This window comes from Zalophus californianus, chromosome 7 (genome assembly GCF_009762305.2).
Source record: "Zalophus californianus isolate mZalCal1 chromosome 7, mZalCal1.pri.v2, whole genome shotgun sequence".
In the NCBI taxonomy this organism is placed as follows: domain Eukaryota; kingdom Metazoa; phylum Chordata; class Mammalia; order Carnivora; family Otariidae; genus Zalophus; species Zalophus californianus.
This window is the reverse complement of record NC_045601.1, coordinates 104,441,418-104,467,097: the sequence shown is the minus strand read 5'-3', so window position 1 is coordinate 104,467,097 and position 25,680 is coordinate 104,441,418. Positions and strand designations below refer to the sequence as shown.

The 25,680-nt window shown below is 42.1% G+C and overlaps 1 protein-coding gene across 5 annotated transcripts in view; it reads right to left on the bottom strand.

Annotated features, from left to right (window-relative positions):
* Window positions 1-16,818: 16,818 nt before the first annotated feature.
* The window catches only part of LOC113926683 (24-hydroxycholesterol 7-alpha-hydroxylase), a 95,362-nt gene continuing 86,500 nt past the window's right edge, over window positions 16,819-25,680 (bottom strand). For 4 of the 5 annotated variants that reach the window (XM_027601942.2, XM_027601939.2, XM_027601943.2 and 1 more), the window contains 2 exons: window positions 20,527-20,614; window positions 16,819-17,863 (listed from right to left, as the gene is read on the bottom strand). In XM_027601942.2, coding sequence (XP_027457743.1) covers window positions 17,792-17,863; window positions 20,527-20,614 — 160 coding nt within the window. In that variant the 3' untranslated portion in view covers window positions 16,819-17,791. Of the gene's footprint in view, window positions 17,864-17,977; window positions 18,082-20,526; window positions 20,615-25,680 lie in introns of those variants that run through there. The other variant, XM_027601940.1, reaches the window with a different exon arrangement.

Here is a 25,680-nt window from a genome sequence, read left to right as displayed (position 1 = left end):
TTAAAAAAATAAAATAAATATTTAAAAGTAAGATGAGACAGAGTCTGGGTGGCTCAGTTGGTTAAGCATCTGACTCTTGATTTCAGCTCAGGTCATGATCTCAGGGTCATGAGATTGAGCCCCATGTTGGGCTCTGTCTGGGTGTGGAACCTGCTTGGGATTCTCTCTCTCTCTCTCTCTCCCTCTGCCTCCCCCACACTTGTGCATGTTCTCTCTCTCTCTCTCCTTCTCTTTTCTGTCTCTAAAGAAAAGAAGGATGAGAAAACATCAGGATGTATGTAATACATGTTACTCTATTGTCAGACATCTATGACTGTCTTATGTTTCATGAAGACATACTTTAGAAAACACTGCCCAATACAACAATTTCAAAGTTGTCCATGGATATCCTAAAGCCTCAGGATTTTCAAGTTTTGCAATATCTAGGAAGAGAGCAATATCTGTGACTAGAAGACTTGTGATGAATACCTGGAGAAACACTTCCAAAATGAACTAAACAGAGTTCTATTAATTTAAGTCAAATAAAGGTACATACGGTGCTTGTTGAAGAAATCTTCAACAATACATCTATATCATCCTGTGACTGGTGTTCCTTTAAGACTCAGGACTTCTCTGACCATCACCTCTAAAGCTCTTTTTGCACCCTCACATTTCTTGAGTCAATTTCTATCATATAATCCTGTTTAATTTTCCTCATAGCACTTAATCATTACCTGAAATTATCTTGTTAGTTTGTCTATACTTAAAATTTGAGATTCCTGAAAGGTGAGTCTTATTTATGTTTCCAGCAACAACTGTAGTGCCAAGTTTATTGAGAATAAATGAAAGTTGTTTCATTCATTCATGTATTTATTCATTCAACAAATATTTACTGAATATTTATCATGTACCCCAAACCATTCAGTCTAGACACAGTAGTAAGTAAAATAGATGTCAGTCTGTTCTTGAATTGTTTGTACATTGGATATTTTTTTAAAAAATTGATGACCGCACTTCCTTTGGGAATAGAATATTTTAAACCACTGTAATTATTATTTAAAAATTCAAATTATCAGTAACTAATTTACCTAATTCTGTAAACATGAATTTCCATATGACTTGTTTTCTTTGTAGTTCACTGTCATTTGTTGAAAGTAGAAGGGCCAGTGGGGTGCCTGGGTGGGTCAGTCAGTTGGTTAAAGCCTCCGACTCTTGATTTCAGCTCAAGTCAGGATCTCAGGGTGGTGGCACAAGCCCTGTGCTGGGCGTGGAGTCTGCTTAAGAGTCTCTCTCTCCACTGCCCTCCCCTGCTCTTTCTCTCTCTAAAAAAAAAAATCACATTAAATAAGTAAGTAAGTAAACAAATAAAGTAGGAGGACCAAAATGTCTATTTATATTGTCTCATTTCATCCCGCCAACCAGCCTGTGGAGGTGGAAACTATTACTAATAGTGGAGACTATTACCTCTATTTGACACATGAGGAAATTGAGGCTATGGAAATAATTTGCCCAAGACATTTAATTAGGAGATGGGTGGTATCTGAATGTAAGCCCAGAGGCTCTGAGATTAAACCTGCCTCCTTTTCTACCACATCTACTGCCTTCTTATAATATTAGTCTAGCCCAACAGTTATTTATAGGGGGAAAAGGTCAAAGGCACCAAAAATGACTAAGTCAACAGGACCTTTGTGTCCCATTTTGTAACCAGGTGAATTCTCTCTGATTTCTTTTTTCTTTTCTTTTTTTTTTTTTCGCTTACGTTCCGTTTCTGGGCTCTGGGCAGTATTTCTTCTTACCTCTCAAGGATCCTGTCAGAACCATCAGGAGGTAGCCTGTGTCACCTCAGAGGCGGTGACTTCTGCGTTTCTCACACCTCCAGTTTTCCTGGTGAATAAGACCGAGCAGTGCATTTCATCACATGGAAGCTGCAAAGGGAAGATGAAACCAACAAAGGAGCTGAAGGAAATCACAGAAAAGAAGGAGGTTAGGAGAAAAAAAAAGCAAGCTCAAAATGAGCTAAATTTAGAAATCATTTGGAGTTTCATTGTTCAAGTTATGGAATTCGTCCTGTGCTCCAGTGGTCCAAGTTCAGCCACTAACTTGATGTGTGACCTTATCAGGTTTCTTTGCCTTTCTCTGTGTCAGGTTGGTGACACTATGGAGTGTCAAGCCTGTCTTGGGCTGCTGACCTCAGATGTCTTTAATGGGACATAGTGAGCCCTTGTATGTTTACATCACTGATACTTTGGAATTTTTTATGCAGCCAAATATAATGCTAAGTGAGAAAATTGGTGTATTTTTTTTTTTTTAGATTTTATGTATTTATTGAGAGAGAGAGAGAGACAAGCAGGGGGAGGGGCTGAGGGAGAAGCAGACTCCCCACTGAGCAGGGAGCCTGATGCGGGGCTCGATCCCAGGACCCTGAGATCATGACCTGAGCTGAAGGCAGACCTTTAACGACTGAGCCACCCAGGCGCCCCATGGTGTACATTTTTAGTATTAAAAAGTACAATTTGAAGAACTCCACAGGACTTGACCGAACATTCAAAGAAGTCAAAAATGATGATGGAAATAGTGATGAGGAAATGGAGATGAGAGGAAAGGAGAAGGAAGGAGAAGGACGGAGGAGGAGGAGGAGAGGAGGGGAGAGGAGGGGGAGGAGGAGGGGGAGGAGGGGGAGGAGGAGAGGAGGAGGGGGAGGAGGAGGGGGAGGAGAGGAGGGGAGAGGAGGGGGAGGGGAGGGGGAGGAGAGGAGGGGGAGGAGGGGGAGGGAGGAGGGGGGGAGGGGGAGGGGAGGGGGGGGGGGAGGGGAGAGGGGGGGGAGGAGGGGAGAGGAGGGGGGGAGGGAGGAGGAGGAGGGGGAGGAGGGGACGAGGGAGGGAGGAGGGGGAGGGGGAGAGGAGGGGGAAGGAGGAGGAGGAAGGGGAGGAGGAGGAGGGAGGAGGGGGGAGGAGGAGGACAGGAGGGGGACAGGAGGGGAGGAGGGGGGAGAGGAGGAGGAGGGGGAGGAGGCGGAGAGGAGGGGGAGGAAGAAGGGGGAGGAGGAGGGGAAGGAGGGGGGAGAGGAGAGGGAGGAGGAAGGGGAAGGAAGAGGAGGGAGGGGGGAGGAGGAGGGGGAAGAGAGGAGGGAGGAGGGGGAGGAGGGGAGAGGAGGGGGAGGAGTAGGGGAGGAGGAGAGAGGGGGAGGAGGAGGGGGGAGAGGAGGGGGAGGAGGAGGAGGGAGGAGGGGGAGGAGGGGAGGAGGGGGGGGAGGAGAGGGTGGGGAGGAGGGGGAGGGGAGAGGAGGGGAAGAGAAATTAAGGAACAGGAGCAACAGCAACAACAAACAAGACAAGAAAATTTTCCTTTCCAATATAGACTGAAACTCTTCATTTGACATTTAAGTAATATTTGTCAAACTGAGTATCTTTGGAGGTCCCCTGGCTCATCGAATACAATTTTTCCCGAAGATTTCATTATTACCATCTGCTGCCATTCCCACGAAACCCCATAAAACCAAGGTTCAAAGTTCCTATTGCATATGATAGGCTAGTTAACATTTTTCCCTTTCAAGTTAATTTGACCAAACACATAGTTCATCCATTAACTAAATTTTATCAATTAAAGCTCACTAATCCTAGTATTATGCCAAGGTTTACTCTTTCCTCACCGAGGCCAAAATCTGGTTGGCGTCTGACTTCAATAGTTCTTTCAAGCTTCAAATCAAACTCCCTTCCCTCTGCCCCCTTGATGCCCTAATGTGGAATAAGTTGGTCCCCTCACTTGTCTACAGGTCCAATCCTGTCCACAGCTGACTTGTTAGAAGGAGCTGGAGCCGGACGATGGCCATTCCCTGCACGAGGACGCTCACCCCACTGCCCGCCCCCCAGTGCTCACCGCACTGACATTCAGCAAGGGCATAGGATTTGCTTTGGCCAATGAAATCTGGGCAAAATAGAACTTGAGAAAAAGAAAGGTTTCTGTTCACCACAGTCTCCAGATTAGGAAAAGATCATATGGCAGAAGGAAAGAAAAGATGAAAGGGAAATTGAGTAAGAGAGGTTAGAGGGAAAAGAGAGAGGGTGGTGGGCATGATCTGAAGGGAACAGGCAGAGGAGCAGGCTCAGTGTCTGAAGATGGCCTGGCCTCTTCACTATTAACACGGTGCATGAGCCATAGCCAGGGGCCCAAGAGGAGCCAACCTGGTGTCCTACATTCCCACCTTGTGAGCCCTGTACATCTGTACTCAAGGGCCACGCTAGTTTTCCTTCCTGCCGGCATAGGACGAAGACTGTCCTTATCAGCAATCAGCACGATGACTATTTGTCAACCAAGAGAGTGATCCTGGTCTGAGCCCTGCGTCTTAGCTTCAGCCCAGTTTGACTTGTGTATGGGGAGAATCCCCTACCCTATTCCCCACTGGCAGCAGGTCCACTGCTCAAAGCACTCATAAACCCCATGGAGCCCACTAAGCTTGCAGAGGGGAGCTAAATGGTCAAGGGGAAGCCTCTAGACTTGGGACTTGGGTGGGCTAGCCACATGCAACCTGAGAGTCTCCCTAAACTGCAGTGTGGTCACGAATATCTTTGTTAAACTTGGACTTGCGTCTCCGATCTTCTGGCTTCGCAGCTGTTTTCGGGTTCACATGCCTACAAGTGTCTCTCCTGCAATAACTAATCCTTGGTTTCCTTTGCAGCTTCCACTGCCTGGAATGACCACACGGAGTCATTTCTTGTCCTTTCATACCGGCAGTCAGTCCAGTCCTGGCTCTGCCATCCTTCTCCACCTGCCAGGCACTTCCCGGCTGCAGATGAGGTTTTTCCCTGGCTGAAGAATTAGAGAGGAGTTAATCAACCTCTAAGCATGTAACAATCACAGTCTTACACAATTCACTGATGAATCACAGACCTGTACCTCTGAAACACATAATACATTTTATGTTAAAAAAAAAAAAGAAGATAGTAGGAAGAGAAAAATGAATGGGGGGAAATTGGAGGGGGACACGAACCCTGAGAGACGATGGACTCTGAGAAACAAACTGAGGGTTCTAGAGGGGAGGGGGTGGGGGATGGGTTAGCCCGGTGATGGGTATTAAGGAGGGCACGTACTGCATGGAGCACTGGGTGTTATACGCAAACAATGAATCACAGAACACTACATCAAAAACTAATGATGTGGGGCGCCTGGGTGGCTCAGTCCTTAAGTGTCTGCCTTCGGCTCAGGTCATGATCCCAGGGTCCTGGGATCGAGCCCCGCATCGGTCTCCCTGCTCGGCGGGAAGCCTGCTTCTCCCTCTCACACTCCCCCTGCTTGTGTTCCCTCTCTCGCTGTCTCTCTCTGTCAAATAAATAAATAAAATCTTTAAAAAAAAAAAAAACTAATGATGTAATGAATGGTGATTAATGTAACATAATAAAAAAAAATTAATTAATTTAAAAAAAGAAACTACCCTATGACCCAGAAATTGCACTACTAAGTATTTACTCCAAAGATACAGATGTAGTGAAAAGAAGGGGCATATGCACCCTAATGTTCATAACAGCAATGTCCACAATAGCCAAACTATGGAAAGAGCCCAGATGTCCACTGATGGATGAATGGATAAAGATGTGGTTCATCTATACAATGGAGTATTTATTCAAGCCATCAGAAAAGATGAATACCTACCATTTGCATCGACATGGATGGAACTGGAGGGAATTATGCTAAGTGAAATAAGTCAAGCAGAGAAAGACAAATACCATATGATTTCACTCATATGTGGAATTTAAGAAGCAAAAAAGATGCACATAGCGGGGAAACACATTGATGGTCACCAGAGGAGAGGTGGGTGGGGGATGGGGGAAACGGGTGGGGGGGAGTAGAGAGTACACTTGTGAGGAGCACTGGGTGATGTATAGAAGTGATGAATCACCAAATTTTACACCTGAAACTAATATTACACTGTGTATTTAACTAACTTGAATTTAAATAAAAACTTAAAAAATAAAGTGTGTAACAATCACAATTTTGCACTTATGCTCTCTTCTCAACTAGAGCAGAAGCCTCTGGTAAAGGAGGAAAGCAAAAGCAAAGCAAAGAAAAAGAAAAAGAAAAAACAAAAACAAAACCTGGTAGGGTTTCACATGTGAAACATTGTTTTTCCAAATCAGAGGGAAATAATTCTAGGGACTCCTCTCCAACCCCATTCTGTTTTTGGCTTTTGAAGCTAGTGCTTGTGTTTTTATTAATTTGCACCAAATGGATGCTTAGCAACAATCAAACATGTTGCATTAAATATAAAACTATTTTCTGAAGGAGTTCAGAATTACAAAAACAAGCTCATTGGGACATAGCTCTTGAAGAGTCATATAAATAGAACATAAACATTTGGAGGATATATAAAGATATTTCACCACATTCCATTTATTGATGGATGAAAGGCAGTACATCAAATCAGATAAAATTTTAATCTGGTTTAAATTAATTTTGTTTCATTTCATTTTATGGTACTTGCACTCCAAACTAAGAAAACTCAGTTTAGTTTTCTTCATGGCATGGTAACAGAAATAATTTTCAAGTGATACTGACGTTTATTTAAATCTGATTCAGAGGACAGCACAGCATTTAAATTATATTACACAATTCTTATGTAAACGCATGGGGTTGGATATCTGCTGAACTAACTATCCCCAAATTTTAGTGGCTTAACACTGTAAATCTTTATCAAGTACTTTCTTTACATTTCAATGTGGGTTGGGCTGGTGGGAGGTGACCCTTCTCCACACAGTCATTCAGGGACCCCAACTTCTCCCGTCCATGGTTTCACCTTCCACTGGGGCCTCAGGGCCATTCACTGAAACCCAGATACCCAGATAGAGGGAGAGAAGAGAGTGGTACTCTCTTCTAGTGGAAGTTTTTACTAGGCTCGCCTAGAAGTCTACCACTCAGGTCCAAATTCCACTGCTCAGAACTTGGTTACACCCAAGTGCAAGAAAGGCTGGGAAATGTAATGCCGAGTCTCCCGGAGGAAAGGAGACACAGTTTGGTGGAAAAGTGTTTGGCGACCTCAGTGACAATCAGAAAAGGCTCCTGGGTCAGTGAAGGGAAACTGGAAACAGGAGAAAGTGGCACTGTATGAAGGGAAAAGGCACAAAGCAAGGGGTCTGCAGTTTTGACTTTGTCCACATGGAAGCTGGGCATCACAACAGGAGAGCCTCCTCTGGGCTCTGGAAGGTGTGGCTATGATGCCCCTCGCTGGGAGGTGACACAAGTCTTTCGTCCACTCTGGGATTTTGATAGCAGCAGTTCATTCTGCATCCACTGTGTTTAAAGATGCTCTGCTTTCTTTTTCTATATTGAAATGTATTCATATAATCTTGTGATAAGGAAACACGCCCCATATTTCAGAAAGTCCCAAGAATATGTGGTGTGTGTGTGTGTTGTGTGTGTGTGTGTGTGTGTGTGTGTGCTGGGGTGGGGGCTTGATAATGGATGGCTGTTGAGAAGGGAGGCAGACAGGGAGCTGAGATCCAGCAGTCAGTGCAATGTTTCATAGAAACGAACTACGTGGGGGAATTGGTAGAAGGTTGAATGGACTTTTTCCCCCAACTACACTATCAAGCACTATAAATGCTAGTGGCTGTTTTGTTGGAAATGAACCCAAATTCTATAGCTGTCTACTGCACTTGACATCTACCATACATAGATTCTGGAGATTGGTCCTGTGGGTTAATGGAATGTTGATGGGATTCGATATAGATATTTGCACAGTGAAATTGCCAAAGCATCTTGATAACACGGCTAGCAAGCTAGACAAAGTGAATACTTTTTACTAGGGTTCATGTCTCCTTTCTCTGATTATATGTTATTCCTCCCAAAGATTTAGCGAAAACAGATTTTTTTTAAAGAACTAAAAATGCACTCAATCAACCTCCTGGTGGACAGAACTGCTCCCTGATACTTAAAATGTCTCAGATATGCTTGGGCTTATAAGTTACTGGAAGAGCTGATTTCCTATGTGGTGTTTAGAGGTGTGGGACTTTGAAAGGCTTCAACACAGTATCTGAAGCATTGACTCACTCCTTTGGGGTAAAATATGAACAGTGACTAGAAAAAGAAGGAAAGCTGAAGCTAGCACAGATCCTGGAGCCAAAATGCCTAGACTGACACCTGGCTTACCACCTGCTGCCTGTGTGACTTACGAAAGTTACTCAACCCTTCTGTGCCTCAGTTTCCTCTTTGAAAATGGAGAGAATGTTAGTACCTATATCATAGATCATAGGGTTGTAATGGGTATGTGATGTTAAAAGGGCTCTTGGGAGGAAGATAGTCTGACTCCTCTATTAATATGGATATTCTTGAGAGCAGAATGTGTTCTCTCTCCCTGTCTTTCTCTCTTTCTCTTTACCCAGTGCCTGACACTCTGTTGGCTCATTTTAGATGAATGAATGAATGAATGAATGAATATCCTCAAAGGTACTTTCTTTTTTTTAAGATTTTATTTATTTATTTGAGAGAGAGAATGAGATAGAGAGAGCGCGCATGAGAGGGGGGAAGGTCCGAGGGAGAAGCAGACTCCCTGCTGAGCAGGGAGCCGGATGCAGGACTTGATCCCGGGACTCCAGGATCATGACCTGAGCCGAAGGCAGTCTCTTAACCAACTGAGCCACCCAGGCGCCCCAAAGATACTTTCTTGAAAGACATTATGACATAGAAAAACCTCAGCAAAACCTCACTGTGTAGAGTCTTACAAATTGGATTGTGGTTTGGGGGCTCATCTAGAAATATTTTTATGATGTCTAATCTATTTATGTTTCAGATCCTGACGTATGGGGGATAATGACTTATTTTTATTTGATTTTGTACTTGTTTTTCCCTTTGGCCAGATGACAGATTAGCACAGCCTGGGAAAAGAATGTTGGAAATGCAACTGGGGACTAGACAAGTCTTTTTGTCCTTTGTGTTTGGTGTTGGTCTTCACCTCACACGAAAAGACATGTTCACGGAGGAGGCCGTTGCGGGATTCACTGTGGCCTCTTCCCCAAGAGAAAGCAGAGGGGAAGACAGTCAGTCAGAGAAGTGAAATTGGTCACAGCAGGCTGGCCGAGGAGAATGTGAAGGGCGTGGGGCTCAGATGAGAGATTTGTTTGTCTAAAACTGAAGTGAGAGGACATTTGTCACAGGAAGAGCAGAGTGGCAGGGCTTACAGCTCCTGGAGAAAAACACAGCGGGGTTCCTGAAAATATGACAGCTAGAAATTTCCTAGGTCTAGCAGTGCTGAGGGCTGCAGTGAATATAGGCTTCAGTTTGCAGGGGAGGGTACAGGGCCAAGAAGTCGATCCAGAAACATTTTAATCATCACAGCGTCTTATCGCCATATGGCACTGGATAGGTAGCAGAATTCACAAAGTGATTCAGTCTGAGCTCTAGGGTGAGGTGGCTGTTGGAATTAGCCTGCTGGGAAACTGTTGCTGAGAGACACTAAGCAGTAAATGCATGAGCCAGGACTGGGATGTAGGGGTTTGAGTCTAAACTCGGTTCTTTCCACTGCTCCGAGCTGCCTCACCCTTCCTCCTTTCACGACAGAAGATGCAGATAAGCCTGTAGCTGGGACTTATCTCCCCAGAAATCCTGCCTGTAGTGGGCACCTACTGATACACTACCATATGCCGTCTGTCCTTCAAATTTAGCTACCTTGGGGGTTTTATGAGCCTTCAAGGCCAACTCTTAAAGAACGGGGAGAACTGAGTGTCAGGGACACTGCGGTGCAGTTTGGAGAAGCAAAAAGTACTCCCGAACAAGAAAGATCTCCCACTGGCCTGGCAAGGGGGGAGGTGGCTGAGTCTGGGAGAGTCGAGTCCCGAAGAGTTTGATGGAGATGTAAGAGCTCCAGGGTTCTAGCCGTGCGGAGGGAGGCACAGAGACCGCAAGAAGTCGTGGGACTTTAGTGGACGGCAGTGAGGCCAGAGGTAGACCAGAAGCATTGGTGATTAGGGGCACTTGTCCCTTTTTCTATGCACCTGGGAACATCCCTAATTTTACTGTGATTCTGGGGATAGAGGGGACTCAGAATTAATTATTCATATAGGATTTGCTGCTGGCCCCAAAGAACAGGACCTCAGAATCTGGAACTCTGATGCTTTATAGCGTATTTAATAAGTTGCGGTTTTGAGGGGCGCCTGGGTGGCGCAGTTGGTTAGGCATCCGACTCTTGATTTTGGCTCAGGTCATGATCTCATGGGTCATGAGATCAGCCCCATGTCAGGCTCCTCACTCCTGAGATTGAGCCCTGGTCTGACTCCATGCTCAGAAGGTGGTTGGCTTGAGATTCTCTCTCTTTTTCCCTCTGCCCCTCCCCCTGCTTGTATGCACTCTTTCTCTCTCTTCCAAATAAATAAATAAACTTTAAAAAGAAAAAAGTTGTGTTTTTTGCACATCTGCTTTGTGTTCTAAGAGTCAAACCACATTGCTTATTCTTCAGAGCTTTATTTTTTATTATTTTTATTTTTTTATTATGTTATGTTAATCACCATACATTACATCGTTAGTTTTTGATGCAGTGTTCCATGATTCATTGTTTTTGTATAACACCCAGTGCTCCACGCAGAACGTGCCCTCCTTAATACCCATCACCAGGCTAACCCATCCCCCCACCCTCCTCCCCTCTAGAACCCTCAGTTTGTTTCTCAGAGTCCATGGTCTCTTATGGTTGGTCTCCCCCTCCGATTTCCCCCCCTTCATTCTTCCCCTCCTGCTATCTTCTTCTTCTTCTTCTTCTTTTTTTCTTAACATATGTTGCATTATTTGTTTCAGAGGTACAGATCTGTGACTCAACAGTCTTGCACAATTCACAGCGCTCACCATAGCACATACCCTCCCCACTATCACCCAGCCACCCCATCTCTCCCACCCCACCCCTACTCCAGCAACCCTCAGGTTGTTTCCTGAGATTAAGAATTCCTCATATCAGTGAGGTCATATGATACATGTCTTTCTCTGACTGACTTATTTCACTCAGCATAACACTCTCCAGTTCCATCCACATCATTGCAAATGGCAAGCTTTATTAAGATATAATTGATATACCATATAATTCACCCATTTAAAGTGTAAGAGTCAGTGGCTTTTCATATATTCACAGAGATGTACAACCATCACCACAACCAATTTAAAACATTTTATGGCCTCCAAAAGAAACCCTATGCCCCTTTGCTGTCACTCGTTCAAGCATCTCACCCTCACCGTTCTCCCCCTCCCCAAGCCCTAGACAATCACTAATCTGCTCTCTTTGCAGATTTGCCTTTCTGGATATTTAGTATAAATAGAATCATACAATACATAGTCCTTTCTATCTGGCCTCTTCACTTGGCATGTTTTTCAAGGTTCATCCATGTTGTAGCATTTACCAATATTTCATTGCTTTTTAGATTGCAGAAAAGAAGACTACAGGCATGAAAAAGAACATGAGTTTAGATTTCCTTTCTGAGATTGCTCAGGCAGTCTGGCAAATATCAGTATTTCCTGCTCACATTGTGCAAATCTGTCTCATGCAAATTTTGGAGAAAGGATTCTTTCCTCCTCATTGACACTCAGGACCCAGGCTGATAGAGGTGCTGCCTTCTTTTTGCTGCTAGCTCCCCATCACAATATCAGGGAAAGAAGAGGGTAATAAAGACAATTTATATCCCTATGTCCATATTTCATCTTGGAATTGACACCCATCATTTCTACTTATGGACCATTGGCCCAAACTAGTCACATGACCCCTGCGTAACTGTCGGGTCCTGGGAAGTTTGGGGAGGCGCCTGCCATTCAGCAGGCATTAAATGTCTCTGCCACACAGAGCTCATCTAGTCCAGCATTTTTTCAGCATGTACTGTTTTGATCCCTGGGGCTCTGCAGAGGTGTGCATGTAATGGGTTGGACAAACAATGAAGTACAGTCAACTAACGCTAAGTTGGACTTACCGCTTTTATCTGACTTTTTATTGGGAGATCTACACATCAGTGTGTTGAGCAATGAAAAGTTTTGCTGCCCAAAGAAGTTGGAATTTACTTATATGTTCCATTTTTCTGTCTTCAGAGAAACACTCACTTAACCGTCTCGCTCAGAGGGTTGTCTTCACCAACACGGGGACATCCTACAAGGGCACAAACATTCTCCAGCTTGGATTTTAGATTCTTAAGCAGTAAAACCAGATGTTAGGCTGATATCTTCAAATTATGTATTCTACACGTTTACTTTCAGTAACAACAACAATAAAAATCAAAGGAGAGTTTATATGCATCGTGAAGCAAACACCACACCCTTTGCTTTAGGTCACTTGTAAAGAATTCTTCCCAAAGTTCCAAGTCACCTGTAGACAAAGCTTAAACTAAGACGATTTGGTATTTAGCTAGTACCCTGACTCCGCCAGAAGAGAAAATCCATATATCTTTCTTACCCTATGGCCTATTGGGTCCCTAATGACCATATTTTTGTCAAGGACTGTTTTTGTCAAGGAAGGAGGTAGAACAATGCTAAAAAAAAAAAAAAAAAGGCCAAAGGCTGTCTCAGTAGACAACACATGATATATTATTGAACTTACGATATTTTTTCAATATTTGCATTTATATACCCCTACCAAAAGATGCACTTTTTATCAGATTGTTTCCTTAAAACAGTGGATGGCCCCCTCTGCCATCTGTGGGGTCTCACTCTAAGCCGTCAATGTGGAGGTTCTCATGAGGGTTTGGGGGTCGGGTGGAGAAGGAAGCTGAGGAGGAAGGAAACTGGTGCACAACAGGAGTCCTCTTCCTCCTTGCTAATCTAGGCTATACCACAAGCGAGCCACGCTTTCCCTGGGAGTTAAGAGAGAACTCAGATTGTGGATTATGATGACACCAAGGTCAAAAGAGCTGTCACTTGTAGGTAACATTTTGTCTTATGGAAGAATACAGTACTGTGTGGTGTTATGAGGCCATGTGTTGCAGCCAGAAGCCCGGGGTTCAAATCGTGCCTCCAACACTTACTAGCCGTGTGATCTTGAGTTAGTCACTCAGTCTCTCCAAGCTCCATTTCTCTCATTTGTAAAATAGGAACATAATAGAAACAAACTGAACACATCAGACTAAATGTGTTTATGAGACTAAGGTAAATGGAAGGAGAGGTGGGCTTAGCCAAGTGAGTGGCCTATAGTAACTGCTCAGGTGACAAAAAGTCTTACTGTTGTTTCGAGAAAGTAATAGTTATTTTGTCAAGAAAATGGTTTATACAAGTTTTCCCCGAGTCAGTAATAACCTTCAGCTATTATTAAAATACCAAAAAATGAGATTGTAAAGCTAACAACAAAACTCCAATCAAGTTCATTTTGATTACCAAAGCCAACATTAATGGAGAAATATGGGGATGTGTATTCTAAAACCTTTTCTAAAACAAAAGATACTGTGCTGATGAAAGCCGGGTGCCATGGTCCCTCTCGTGGGGGTAGCAGAGGTGACCACCATCTCCCGGACTGCTACACCAAGAGGCACAGGACCCAGAGCAGCATTTGTGGGGTAGGGTCTTATTTTTTTTTATTTGAATATAATTGACACACAACATTGCACTAGTTTCAGGCATAGAACAGAGTGATTCAAGAGTCTCTATGTTATGTGGTACTCACCACCAGTGTTAGCTACCACCTGTCCTGTTCCATCACTCTTACAAATATCATTGATTATAGTCCCCATACTGTGCCTTTCATCCCCATGATGTATTCCTTCCATAACTGGAAGCCCTTATCTCCCTCTCCCCTTCACCCATTCTGCCCATCTCCCCATCCCCCTCCCCTCTGGCACCACCAGTTTGTTTTCAGAGAGGCATTTTGAGTGCTGTCCAGGGTCCTCTATCAGAGCAAAATCCGTAGCCTGAGCTCCACTTAGAAAGGTAAGCAACTGTGGGGGTTACTCCTGCCATGGTCTAAATGTTTGTATCCCTGACAAATTCATATGGTACAATGCTAATGCCCAAAGTTGACGGCATTAGGAGTGAGGCCTTGGGAGGTGATTAGGTCATGGGGGGGAGGGGAACCCTTACGAATGGATTACTATTCTTATAAGGGAGCTCACAGAGATGCTGCACCTTCCGCCATATGGACACAGCTAGAAGGTGGTGGCTATGCCAAATACCACCACGGCTACATTCTCAACTCCATTCTCCTTGCCTGACCACCATGTCAGCCTCCCCTCGAGCACTGTCATCCCACCCCTAACTGCTTGTCCTCTGAAATTTTAAATTGAGACAGTCTGTCCTCTGGCCACATACTTCTACCCTCCCGGGTCTCCACTATCTGTTCCCACTACACTGATTCTTCAAGTTTCCCCAGATGACTGTTCTTCTTTTCGGCCTTCTTCTGCCTCCTCTTCCTTCCTCTCCACCTGATACTCTTAGGTTACTGTCAGCCACACATCTCTCCTGCCACACATTCCTCAATGGTCAAAGTCCCAATTTGCATTAATCTTATTTTTCCAGCTGTCTTGCAGGCTGATGGAAGTTCCTCGAGAACTCAAACACAAAACGGCCATGGCATTTTATCATGAGAATATCTCCCCTCCCGTCATTGCTGCCCCCACCTCTCCCACCCCCTCACTCTCAGGAAATAACTCACCTTCCACTTAACAGGGAAAATAAAACCCGTCAAATGAGAATTTGCTCAATTTCCTGCTACTGCCTCTACCCTGAGTCCTTCCTCCTTGCTTCATTCAGAGTGAAATATGTCACCTTCCTGCCTCCTGTTTACAGCTAATTCCTGTGTGTAGGATCTCTATCCCAATACCTCCCATCTCAGAGGTCTGGCACAAAAAACTATCTTTTCCATTGCCTGTTATTTCAATGTATCTCTCTCTATAGGCTTCTTCCCATAAGCATTGAAACATGCTAGTGTCTTCCCTGTATAAAAGAAAGGGAGGGATGGTAGGAGGGAGAGACAAGAGGAAGGAAGGAAGGAAGGAAGGGAGGGAGGGAGGAAGGAAGGAAGGAAGGAAGGAAGGAAGGAAGGAAGGAAGGAAGGAAGGAAGGAAGGAAGGAAGGAAGGAAGGAAGGAAATCCTTTCATGTCCCCTTCCAAACACCACTCTCCCTTTTCTCTCCTTCATAGGAAAACCCCTTCCATGTTATGTGTGTGTCTCTGTTTCTCTCCTCCTATGCCTTCTTCAGCGCACTGCTTGTGCAACAGCAAGTCTATTCTTCAACTGTGTTTACACGGGCTTCAGGTAGAAAAAGTCAAGAACCACTGTGACTTTGATATCCTGCCTCCTAAGATTGGGCTACCCAAGTTCAACATCTACCCAGATCTTGACAAGCTCTTGACATCAGAGTACTTTCTGAAAGTCTATCCAAAGGATAAGGGCTTGGCCATCTTATGCCTCCATGCAAGTCCACCCTACAAGGACATGCCTTCAAGTTCATCAGCGGCAAGCAAGATTACTCCCGCTTCCACTGTCAGCTCACCAGTAGCATCTTCAAGTTCTGATTGCACTTCAGGCACTACCATTACCAGTGGTGATGGGCCAATAGATAGATGGATAGATCCCTAGGATTCCAGAGCAAGATCATGCCTTCTGCAGCTGAAAACTATTTATCATTTGAAAACCAACTCCTGACATACTTCTTAGCCTCCAATGCCTGAACATGCCAAATGAATATTTGACCAGAGCTGCGCATCATGAACTGGGTTTTGTTATATTTACCAAGTATATTAAAAGGTGGGCTCAGCAGCAATCTATTATACAATGAATATGGTACATTTGGGATCAGGTTTGAGCAAGTCCAGAAGTCAGTTACATAAACAGGTCATCACTTACCTCTGTTAGGCTGAGGCATCTCTCTCAATTCACACCTTTGGCCCACTGGGTATAACTAGCTGACAGAGGAGAGAAGAAATCTTGGGCCTGGATGACATATTGGTTGGCTTGATATGATGGAGCAAACTGGCTTCTACTCCACTCAGCCACATTTAGAAGTGCCCCAAAAGACAGTGGTGAGGGGAAATTCTCCCACTGGGCAGAGTTTTGAGCAGTATACTTGGCCATGTCCTTTGTGTGGAGGGAGAAATAGTCTGAGGTAAGAACATACATAGACTCTTGGGCAATGGCAAAATGTTTGGTTGGTTGATCGAGGCCTGAAAGGAAATTTGGACAATGGCTGACAAGAGGGAGGCTCTCACCAAAGCTGACCTAGCCATTGTCCCAGCTGAATGCCTGACCTACCAGAAGAGGCAATACTGAGTTCTTACTACACCATCACTAAAGGGGAGGGCCAGCCACTTTGAACTCTTTACCCTGGACAGAGCAGTGATTTAGATATAGAATATAAAAGCCCAGGCTAGGGAAATAAAAAGATATGGGACCCCCAAGTATATTTCTTTTACCATTATTTTTATATTTATCAAAGGTCAATGGATCTCCTGTGTCTGCATTCTTTTTTAAGTGCATAACTTGTCAGCTAACATTTATCCTTACCAAGCAAGAATATGGAGATAAACACTATCCCTGAGTGGCTGCAAATTCAGCTGAAATGCATATTACAGGCAAATACAGTGTTTCATTGTGGGCCTCAGATGTTCAGGAAGACATGTCTGCCCCAAGAACACCATATTTATCAGACCCTGCCAGGTCTTCTAAACTGCTTCCTTCGGCCCCTCCAGTCTCTAGACACCAAACCCACTAAGCTAAGCTGCAGGCACCAAGTAGCTAAGCTTCAGAATCTCTGTATTAGTCTGCAAGAGTTAATGCACTCCAGAGTACTTAATTTTCTCCTAGGGAGTCATCTGCTCATTGGTAGGAAATAGATGACTAAGCAATCATTATCAACTCTGCAGGATAATTCTAGCACAGGGGAGCAAATAATCCAGAGGACGACATGCACACAAAGCTTATTTATTGTGAAATAAAGGAGGCAAGCAGCATTTTATTGAATATTAGAGGACAAATCATGACATCACTGATAACTCTGTTACTACTGTCGTATGTTTCCCCCGGGACATGACGGGATTTCTTTTCAGGGTTTCCTAGTAAATATTCAGGCAGGAGTCCTAAGCAATACATTCAAATGCAGTTATTTGCCTTGACATCACTTTATTTGTGTTTCTACCCACAAAAATATTACCTCTTCACCTATAACTACTAACGCCTTGAATCAAAAGAGTGCTTTCACCCTTCATTAAAATACAAACCAATATATCAATCAGTATACCTTTACTGAATAAACCTTATACAGAAGGTGTTGTCCTAGTGTAGTTGAGCACGGAATGAGTGTAAGACATGCTCCCTGTCTTCGCAGGTCTTGGAAAGCTATCATTTTATTCATTGTTTCAGCACTAGTCCTATTTACCATAAAGAATTATATGAATAGAACTTAAAAGTTCCAATTGCCAGTTGAGAATCATATTAAGAAAATGAAAAAAATTTCCAGAAATTACTATTTAATATTTTCTTAGAGTTTAAGACTTTCAGCCTTTTTCAAAACAGAAATTTAAGTATGTTGCCTTCATAGTTTACTAAGATTTTCATTCAAGAGGGATTATTTCTAATTAAAGTTTTAATACAGTTATGCATGAAACCAAATTACGACTCCTTAAGAAACGCCTCTTCTTTGAATCATTTAAACATTTTCTACAAACCATGTATTCAGATCTCATATCAGTGAGAGTAATGTCAGATTCTTGGTCTACTCTTAAGTTACCAAACACACCTACCTACATTCTCTTGAACTAAATCCTAAAACAAAGTTAAGCAGTATGTTTTAGTAGAGCTCAGGTCTAGATGCTGCCAGGCTAGTAGATGGGGACAGTCACTCTTTCAGAAGGCCCTGGCACTCTTTAGGCCCAACAGATGTCATTTTCTTTGTTTAAATTCAATTCGGCATTGTCCTTCTGGCTGTTGGACACCCACCAAATGGAGAGGACTCTAAAAGCAGAAATGCAGAAGATATATAGAAATTAAGAGACATAAGCCAACAGTTTTAGACCAAAGGTTTATTCAAGTGTAATTGTCTCTAAAAGTACGGAGTCTAGGTTTAAGAGACTAGAGTGTTTGCTTAGAAGACTTGAAGTGTCTTATAATGTCGAGCATCAATTTTAGCCTTCCATTCAAGGAACAGAACATTTGCAATCTCTTCTATCAGCCTTGAGGGTTGGGGGGAAGATCAAGAGTAAGGAAAAGACAATCAGTCCTATTTAGGTCATCAGTCTATTGTCAAGTTTGAATGCAACAAGGCACAGCATGGGCTTCTTAAGAAGGAGATCCCTAGGGGAGTTAATAGAACGAGGTGCAGGGTTGCCATGGACTCCTCGAAATTGCAAACACAAATTTGTGGGTATGAAAAGTTATGTACTTTTCTAGAAAGGGATCCAGAGGCTTCGTGAGATTATCTAAGGATTCATGACCCCCCCAAAAGGCAAAACAGAACAAAACCAACCAAACAAACAAGCAAAACTTCACTGTATTGGCAAAAATGTGCTTGCTTTTGCAAGAAAATCGAAGCTGGTCTTATAAATGCTTCAAAATGAACAGCCCACATTGCCAGCATCTGGACACTGCTGCCTGGTCATGGATCTTGGGAAGCTTTATAGTATTTGCTTAGTGTTTGGTTCTTAATGAGAGTTAAAATTAATTTCCTAAGACCTTTTGAGATACAATAAAACACTGGGCTTCTGCAAAACTAAAATTGGGGGCTCTAGCACTTGATTTTTGCTACTATGACAAGTATATTTCTTTGAGGAAGCTGATTTCCAAGCCCAGAGATGCCCCCATGCTTGACAAGAGTGTTCCAAGCATGCCCAGGCAACCCATCCCCTCCCATTTCCTACAAGAGCCCTGGCAATTTGAAGGTCATTTCCTGTATTTTTTGATCACCCTCATTTTATAATTTATTAAAACAATCCCATAATTACATAATTTCAATTCATCTCTTTCTAGAATAAGAATTATGAAATGAAATGCCCTTTGAGATCATGAGAATTCACTTACACACTTTTTACAAACTGAGATAATCTTTCTTTCCTTTTTTTGAGATATTTCTTTAAAAATGTTCTTAGTAGCGTCAAAACAGAAATAGAATGTGTGTATAGCAGTATAATAAATATAACTAATAGAATTCTTAGCTAGGACGAAAGTACTGGGCAAAATCTTGCCTAAGGCACTGGTCAAAATTACTGATCGCTAGGGTTAGTTGTTACATGGTTTTGACAAATGTCATCCTTTTAATCTGGTAAGGCATTCTTGTGTCCTCTCATTGGTGGGAAAATATTTGGATGGGGAATCAGTCCTGGGCAAAATTGTGACATCCAACTCAGTGGACCAGGAACTGGTATTTTGTGAGTATGTGCTTCGCCCTATTCTTCATTTTGATAATAAAACTATACTTGTTGAGAACCTTTATGAAGGGTTTTTTGATTTCCCTTTCATGGTAGGATTTTGAGGGCTCTTCAGCACTGGTAGTTAGTGTACTCAAAATAGAAGTGCAAAAGAAATCAGGGGCAAGTGCTGAAATGTGCATATTTATGAGTAATATAATATTGTCTGTGTCACTTAGGCACTTACATAATTTCTATTGAAATGTCACCCAAGAGTTTTATTTATCCCTCCATACACTAGCCTTATTATATCAAGAATAAATCAAAGCACAACATGCTATGTGAATAGCCCTGAAACTGCAATGCTTAACTTCTGAGCTTCACCCTCAGTTGAAACAGCACATTTTATCCAGAGTCTTCAAAATGACTTCCAGCCTGCGTTGGTGGTATAGTGGTGAGCATAGCTGCCTTCCAAAATGACTTCCAAACATCTGGAATTAAATTGCACTTTCCCTATTTCCTAGGACAGTGGTCCTAACTAAGAGTGTTATCCAGACCAGCAGCATCAGCAGCACTGGGAACTGGTTAAAAATGCAAATTATTGCCCCTCCCTAGATGTCCTAGATCAGGAGGAACTCTAGGGCCAGGGCCCGGTATTCTGTGTTCTAAAAAGCCCCCCAACCCTCCAGGTCATTCTGATGTTTGCACCAGTTTGAAAGCCACTGGTCTAGGAGAGCAGACCTATAGAAACACAGAGGAGTTCAATGATTAGACCATTCAATGGTCAGCAGTAGGAATAAGGTCACAGGCTTTTTATTCTCGTTTACTGTCTTTACTGTTGCTCACTGTCTGCTCTTTTCTTCCATGCCATTGCTTCCCAAATGGACTAAGGGCTATGACTTGCCTCTAAAACTGATGGTTCAGTTTGGGACCCACAGACATGCCTCTTTAGGGAAACAAGCCCAACATCAAGGCCATGTCTATTTAGCATAGGGAACAGTGTCAAAATTGGTGAATTCACTGAGGACCTTCTTAACACTGGAAGTGGTGCTTTTTGCTATTTGGTCTTGGTCTTGTGGTACCATGGCATATACATCAGACCCAGAAGTAAGGGAATTAAGGGGTTATCTTCTCAGTCCAGTTCCATGTAGGACACCTGTTAAGATCAAGCCTAGGTGAGGAAATTAGCAGCTTATCTCTAGTAATTAAAACCAAGGGGTTAGAATTTATACCAAATTTGAAAACCATGATATTCAGAATTCTGAAAACACTTACCTGTTTTGGTAATGGATCCAGAAGACTACAGTCATATTTATAAAGTATTAAAATAATACATATTTGAATCTGTAACAGAGCAAACCACCTAAAAGAAAAATATAAAATTGGCACTTGGTTGTGAAAGATGCATAAATATCTACCAAGAGAGAATATCTAGAACGTACACATATTTCAGAGCAAGTATGCTCTTCACAATATGAACTTTGACCATTAAAAGGATAGAGTAAGGAAGAACTTACTCTTTTCTTTTATAATACTGTCTACTTCAGAGGGTAGCTGGGCTGATTGAATTGCTTAAAAATGCATGTAAAATGCTTAGCCAGTGGAAGCACTCAATAAATGAGAGCTGAAGGTCTCTCTTCAAAGTTTTAGATCAGTGCTTCCCAACATTGTGGCCATTTAGCTACATGTGTCTATTCAAACTTAAATAAATTAAAATTAAACAAAATGAAAATTTTCAGTTCCTCAGATGCACCAGTCATATTTCAAGCGCTCAATAGCAATAGGTGGCTACTGGTCTCCATACTGGACAGTACATCTTTAGAACATTTTGCATGATCACAGAAAGTTCTATTGGATGCTCTTGTCTGAGCTAGACTCTTATTGCTCACTAGAAATTACTGCCTAACTGTTCATAGGTGAATAACTACCCATAACTACCCCATTTATTATTCCTTTTGTAGTCCTTCACTCAGATGTCTCCAAACTTTTCTATCATACACCCTGATAATGAAATATTTGAGCACTCCCGACAATGTACTGATATTCATTTACTTATAAAGTATATACACATACTACTGTATTAGTTTACTATATACTTTGCAAGACACACACAAATAGAAACCAAAAATATAGAGAAAAGTAGAAATGGAATCCTGCTATTTTTTCTTGCATCTCAGTGGGTTGTTCTGAGCTCTCCTTGGGGTGGGTAATGCCTTTTAGGGGTCCTAGCTCTTAATGAATACATTTAGTCCAATGGGTCAGAAAATTGGAAGTCATCATAGACTCAACCCTCTTCTTTACCCTCTATATCCAATTTGGCACAGAGTCCTTTTGTTTTGCTTTATCTTCTAAATACTACCCGATCCCTCTCCTTGTTGTCTTATCTCCAGTCCCTCCACTACTTCCTCAGTGTGGGTCTTCATGATGGGTTTCCTGGATTACTAAATTAGCTCAGCTTCCAGATTAATCTTTCTGCTTCCAGTTTCACTTTGCTCCACTTTATCCTTCATTCTACCATTGGAGTGAACTTTCTAAAACATTAATCTATCACTATTCCTCATTTTAGACACACACACACACCCCACACACACAATCTGTCAATACTCCCTTTTTTCTTCCAAATGCCATAAGAGAACACAGACAGCCTTTGAAAATATGCCCCCTGTCTATCTCCTAGCTTCCTCCCCACTGACCCTTCTTTGAAACCCATGCTCTAGCCCCCTCTATACCTAACATTTCCTGAATGGTGACGCTCTCTATTGCAAGCCCTTTCCCTGCCTGAGGCTCAGTCTCCTCTGGAGGCATTCTCTGATCATTTGCTTCCACGATGAGGTGCGCTTCCTCTCCACTTCTGTGGTCCCCTGTGCACATCTCAGCCATAGCATCTATTGCACTGAATTGCAATTGCTTATTAGCCATTTCTCTGCTAGAGGAAGACTTGTATTGTTGGGACTTATCAGTGCAGAGCACTGTACTGGTGCCTAATCATGTTATGAATGTAATGTAATGAATGAATGAATGAATGAATAGATGATGGAAAGAGATGACTTCATGAAACAAATTCAGTTTCCTGCCCTTCCCAGCTTTCTCTCTTCTCTGTGTTCCTGTGGCACTTTACATATTCTTCCACCAATGTCTTTATCAACAATCCGACTATATCTCACCATATTACAGTTAATTGTTTGCATGCCTGTATTCCCCTTATAAACGACGGTATTCACAAACAGTGGGAACCATTGTTCCATTGACTCCTCAATGTTTACTGAGTGACTGACTGAATATGAATGATCTTATATTCATCTCAGATAATTACATTTGTTTCCTACTAGTATTCTTGAAACATCTTGTCTATATATTACTTCAGATGAAATCTGGAGTACTCCAGGTGTCGTTAAAACCCACTTGGATAACACAACACTTCTTCACAAATATTTATGATGCAAATTTAACCCTACTTACTTATATGTGCTAAAAACAATTTATTCTAAGAGACTATCAATGTTTATGAAATAAAACATACACAATATTTACTGATCTGAATCAGAGAGCAATCTAAGAAAAGACAATTCTGCTAATTTGTGTGCAGATTCAGAATTTCTCACAACTAAATTTTTGTCAAACTTCTAACAAAAAGTAACTTCCACTTCTGGCCATGTCCTGCTCTAAATAACTCAAAAACTTAGTAAGATTTATATGTAGGATGGACATTCCCAAGAGAAAAGAAATAAATGAGGTGAGCCCTGAAATCTCCAACTCACCACCCATGGCAGTTTCCAGGTCACTGTGCAAGGAGGGGAAAACCCACACACAGACCTGACAGTCTCACTAAATTAAAAAGACAGAGATCAAAGTTCAGGGAAGCTAAAGAGACTAGAATTTGGAGGAAAGAATAAAAGAGAGGAGGGAGTTTCACAGAGAGAGCAAGAGTGCTTCAGAGAAATACATTGGGGTCTCCTTGGGTATTTGGCTGAGTACTCATCTCAGCATGTGAAAGGAAGCTACTGAGGTGGAGATGAAAGATGAAAAATAAAGCTAAGGAGCAATAAGCTGAGTAATGCCCAGGGCTCCCACAAGATATGGAAGCCTGTGTTCCCACATACAAGAATGGGAATATCTTGTTAACGCTTGGACAATTGAATAGAGTCCTTAAAAGGTTATTGCCTTGGAAGTGGTATTATCTTATCTTAAAATTAAATGCTACTCCTGCATTATCTTAACAAAGCTTAACAACAAGTCTTGAAAACTTGTTTTTCTGAGCAACTAACTACATGCCACAGTAAAGCCTAAAACTAAAGGAATACGATAAAATCTAGTACCTTAAAATTTAAAATTTATGTCTTGAATTTATTCAAAAACTGACCATGCCTAGAAGAAACAGGGAAATATGGCACATAAGTAAGAGAAAAATCATTCAAAAGAAACAGACCCTGAAATGACAGACACTGGAGACAGCCAGTTAGATATAATCCAGATGTTCAAAAAGGTAGAAGCACAATGAAGAAAGAAATGGAAGATAAAAAAAAAAATCAAACTGAACTTCTGTTTCAAACTGAAAAATACAGTCTCTTCAATGAAAATACACTGGATGGGATTAAGAGAAGATAAGACACTGCAAAAGAAAAGATCATGGAACTTAATAGAACAATGCGAAACATCCAAAATGAAGTACATAAATTAAAAAGACTGACAAAAGAAATAAACAGAGTATAAGTAACCTATAAAATAATATCAAGGAGTTTAACATACATGTAATTTGGTGATGCAGATAGGTGGGCAGGAAAAATATTTGAAGAAATAATAGCTAAGACATTTTCAAATTTGTTAAAACTATTAATTTACAGAGCTAAGAAGCACAATGAATCCAAAGCAAAAGAAACATAAAGAAAACTATTCCAAGGCAAATCATAATCAAATTGTTAAAAAAAAGTGACAAAGAAAAAAAATCTTAAAAGCAGCCAGGGGAAGGGGGACACAATAAATAAATAAATAAATAAGCAAATTAATTAATTATTTAAATAAAATTATCACAGACTTCGCATCAGAAATTATGAAAGCCAGAAGACAATAGAACAACATCTTTGAAGATTTGAAAGAAAAAAAGTAAACCTTGTTCTTTTGTTTGTTTGTTTAGATTTCTTTTCTTTCTTTCGTTCTTTCTTTCTTTTTTTTTTTTATTGACTGAGAGAGAAGTGGGCCCAGGACAAAGTCTGGCAAAACTTCAGCTGTGATGCTGTGATTTATAAGAAATACATGTTCAGTGTTCCTCCCATTGTTCTTTATAATAATACCCTAACTTTATCATGAGAGAGACCAGCCTTGATAATTTGGGGGTAAATATTTAATTTCCTCTTTATAGATTTGGAGCAAACCATCTCATAGGAAAAAAAGAGGATTCCCTTTGGGAGCTATGTGAAAGAGAAAGAGATATTGAAATGGCAGTCAATTATTCAGTAGAGAATTTGAAGAATACACATTTTGAGCATAGCTTAAGAGAGGGGGAGATGATGTGCCATGCCCATGAAGAACTGTTTGAGGAACTCAAGTCCCAAGGACAATGGTGGACAGTCGTGCTGAAAGACCCCAGTATTATTCTCAGACTTTGAGAAATGAACTAATGGAGGAAAGTGATGGATTTGTAGTGAAAGCAAGTCTTTGGGGAAGGGATGAAGTGAAAAGGAGGGTGACTGCTCTGTGGCTATTTTGCAACAGACAAGCACAGCCCTGTGTACAGGAGTCAATGGTAGAGGCAGGGGACTTCCTGTGAAGTGCTTTTCTCCTGAGCTATGGTAAAAGAAATATATATATACACACACACATATATATATTTTTAAAGATTTTATTTATTTATTTGAGAGAGAGAGTGAGAGAGAGAGAGAGAGCACATGAGAGAGGGGAGGGTCAGAGGGAGAAGCAGAGCATTCTGCTCTGTGGGACTCAATCCCGGGACTCCAGGATCATGACCTGAGCCGAAGGCAGTCGCTTAACCAACTGAGCCACCCAGGCGCCCAGAAATATATATATATTTTTAAATATTTTATTTATTTGAGAGAGAGAGAGCATGAGTGGGAGGGGCAGAAGAAGAGGGACAGAGAGAATCTCCAGCTGACTCTGCACTGAGCATGGAGCCCCTGGGGCGTATGAGCCCTTGGGGAACTTGGGGCTCAATCCCACAACCCTGAGATCATGACCCGAGCCGAAATCAGGAGTCAGGCACTTAAACTGATTGAGCCACCCAGGTGCTCTGGTAAAAAAGAAATATTTTATGTACAATTAAAAAAAAGGTTTATTTATTTATCTGAGAGAGAGAGAGAGAGAGAGAGTGTGCATGCGCATGAGTGGAGGAGGTGGAGCAGAGGGAGAGAATCTCAAGCAGACTCCTGGCAGAGCGGGCGGAGGAAGGAGCCTGACGTGGGCTCAATCTCAAGACGC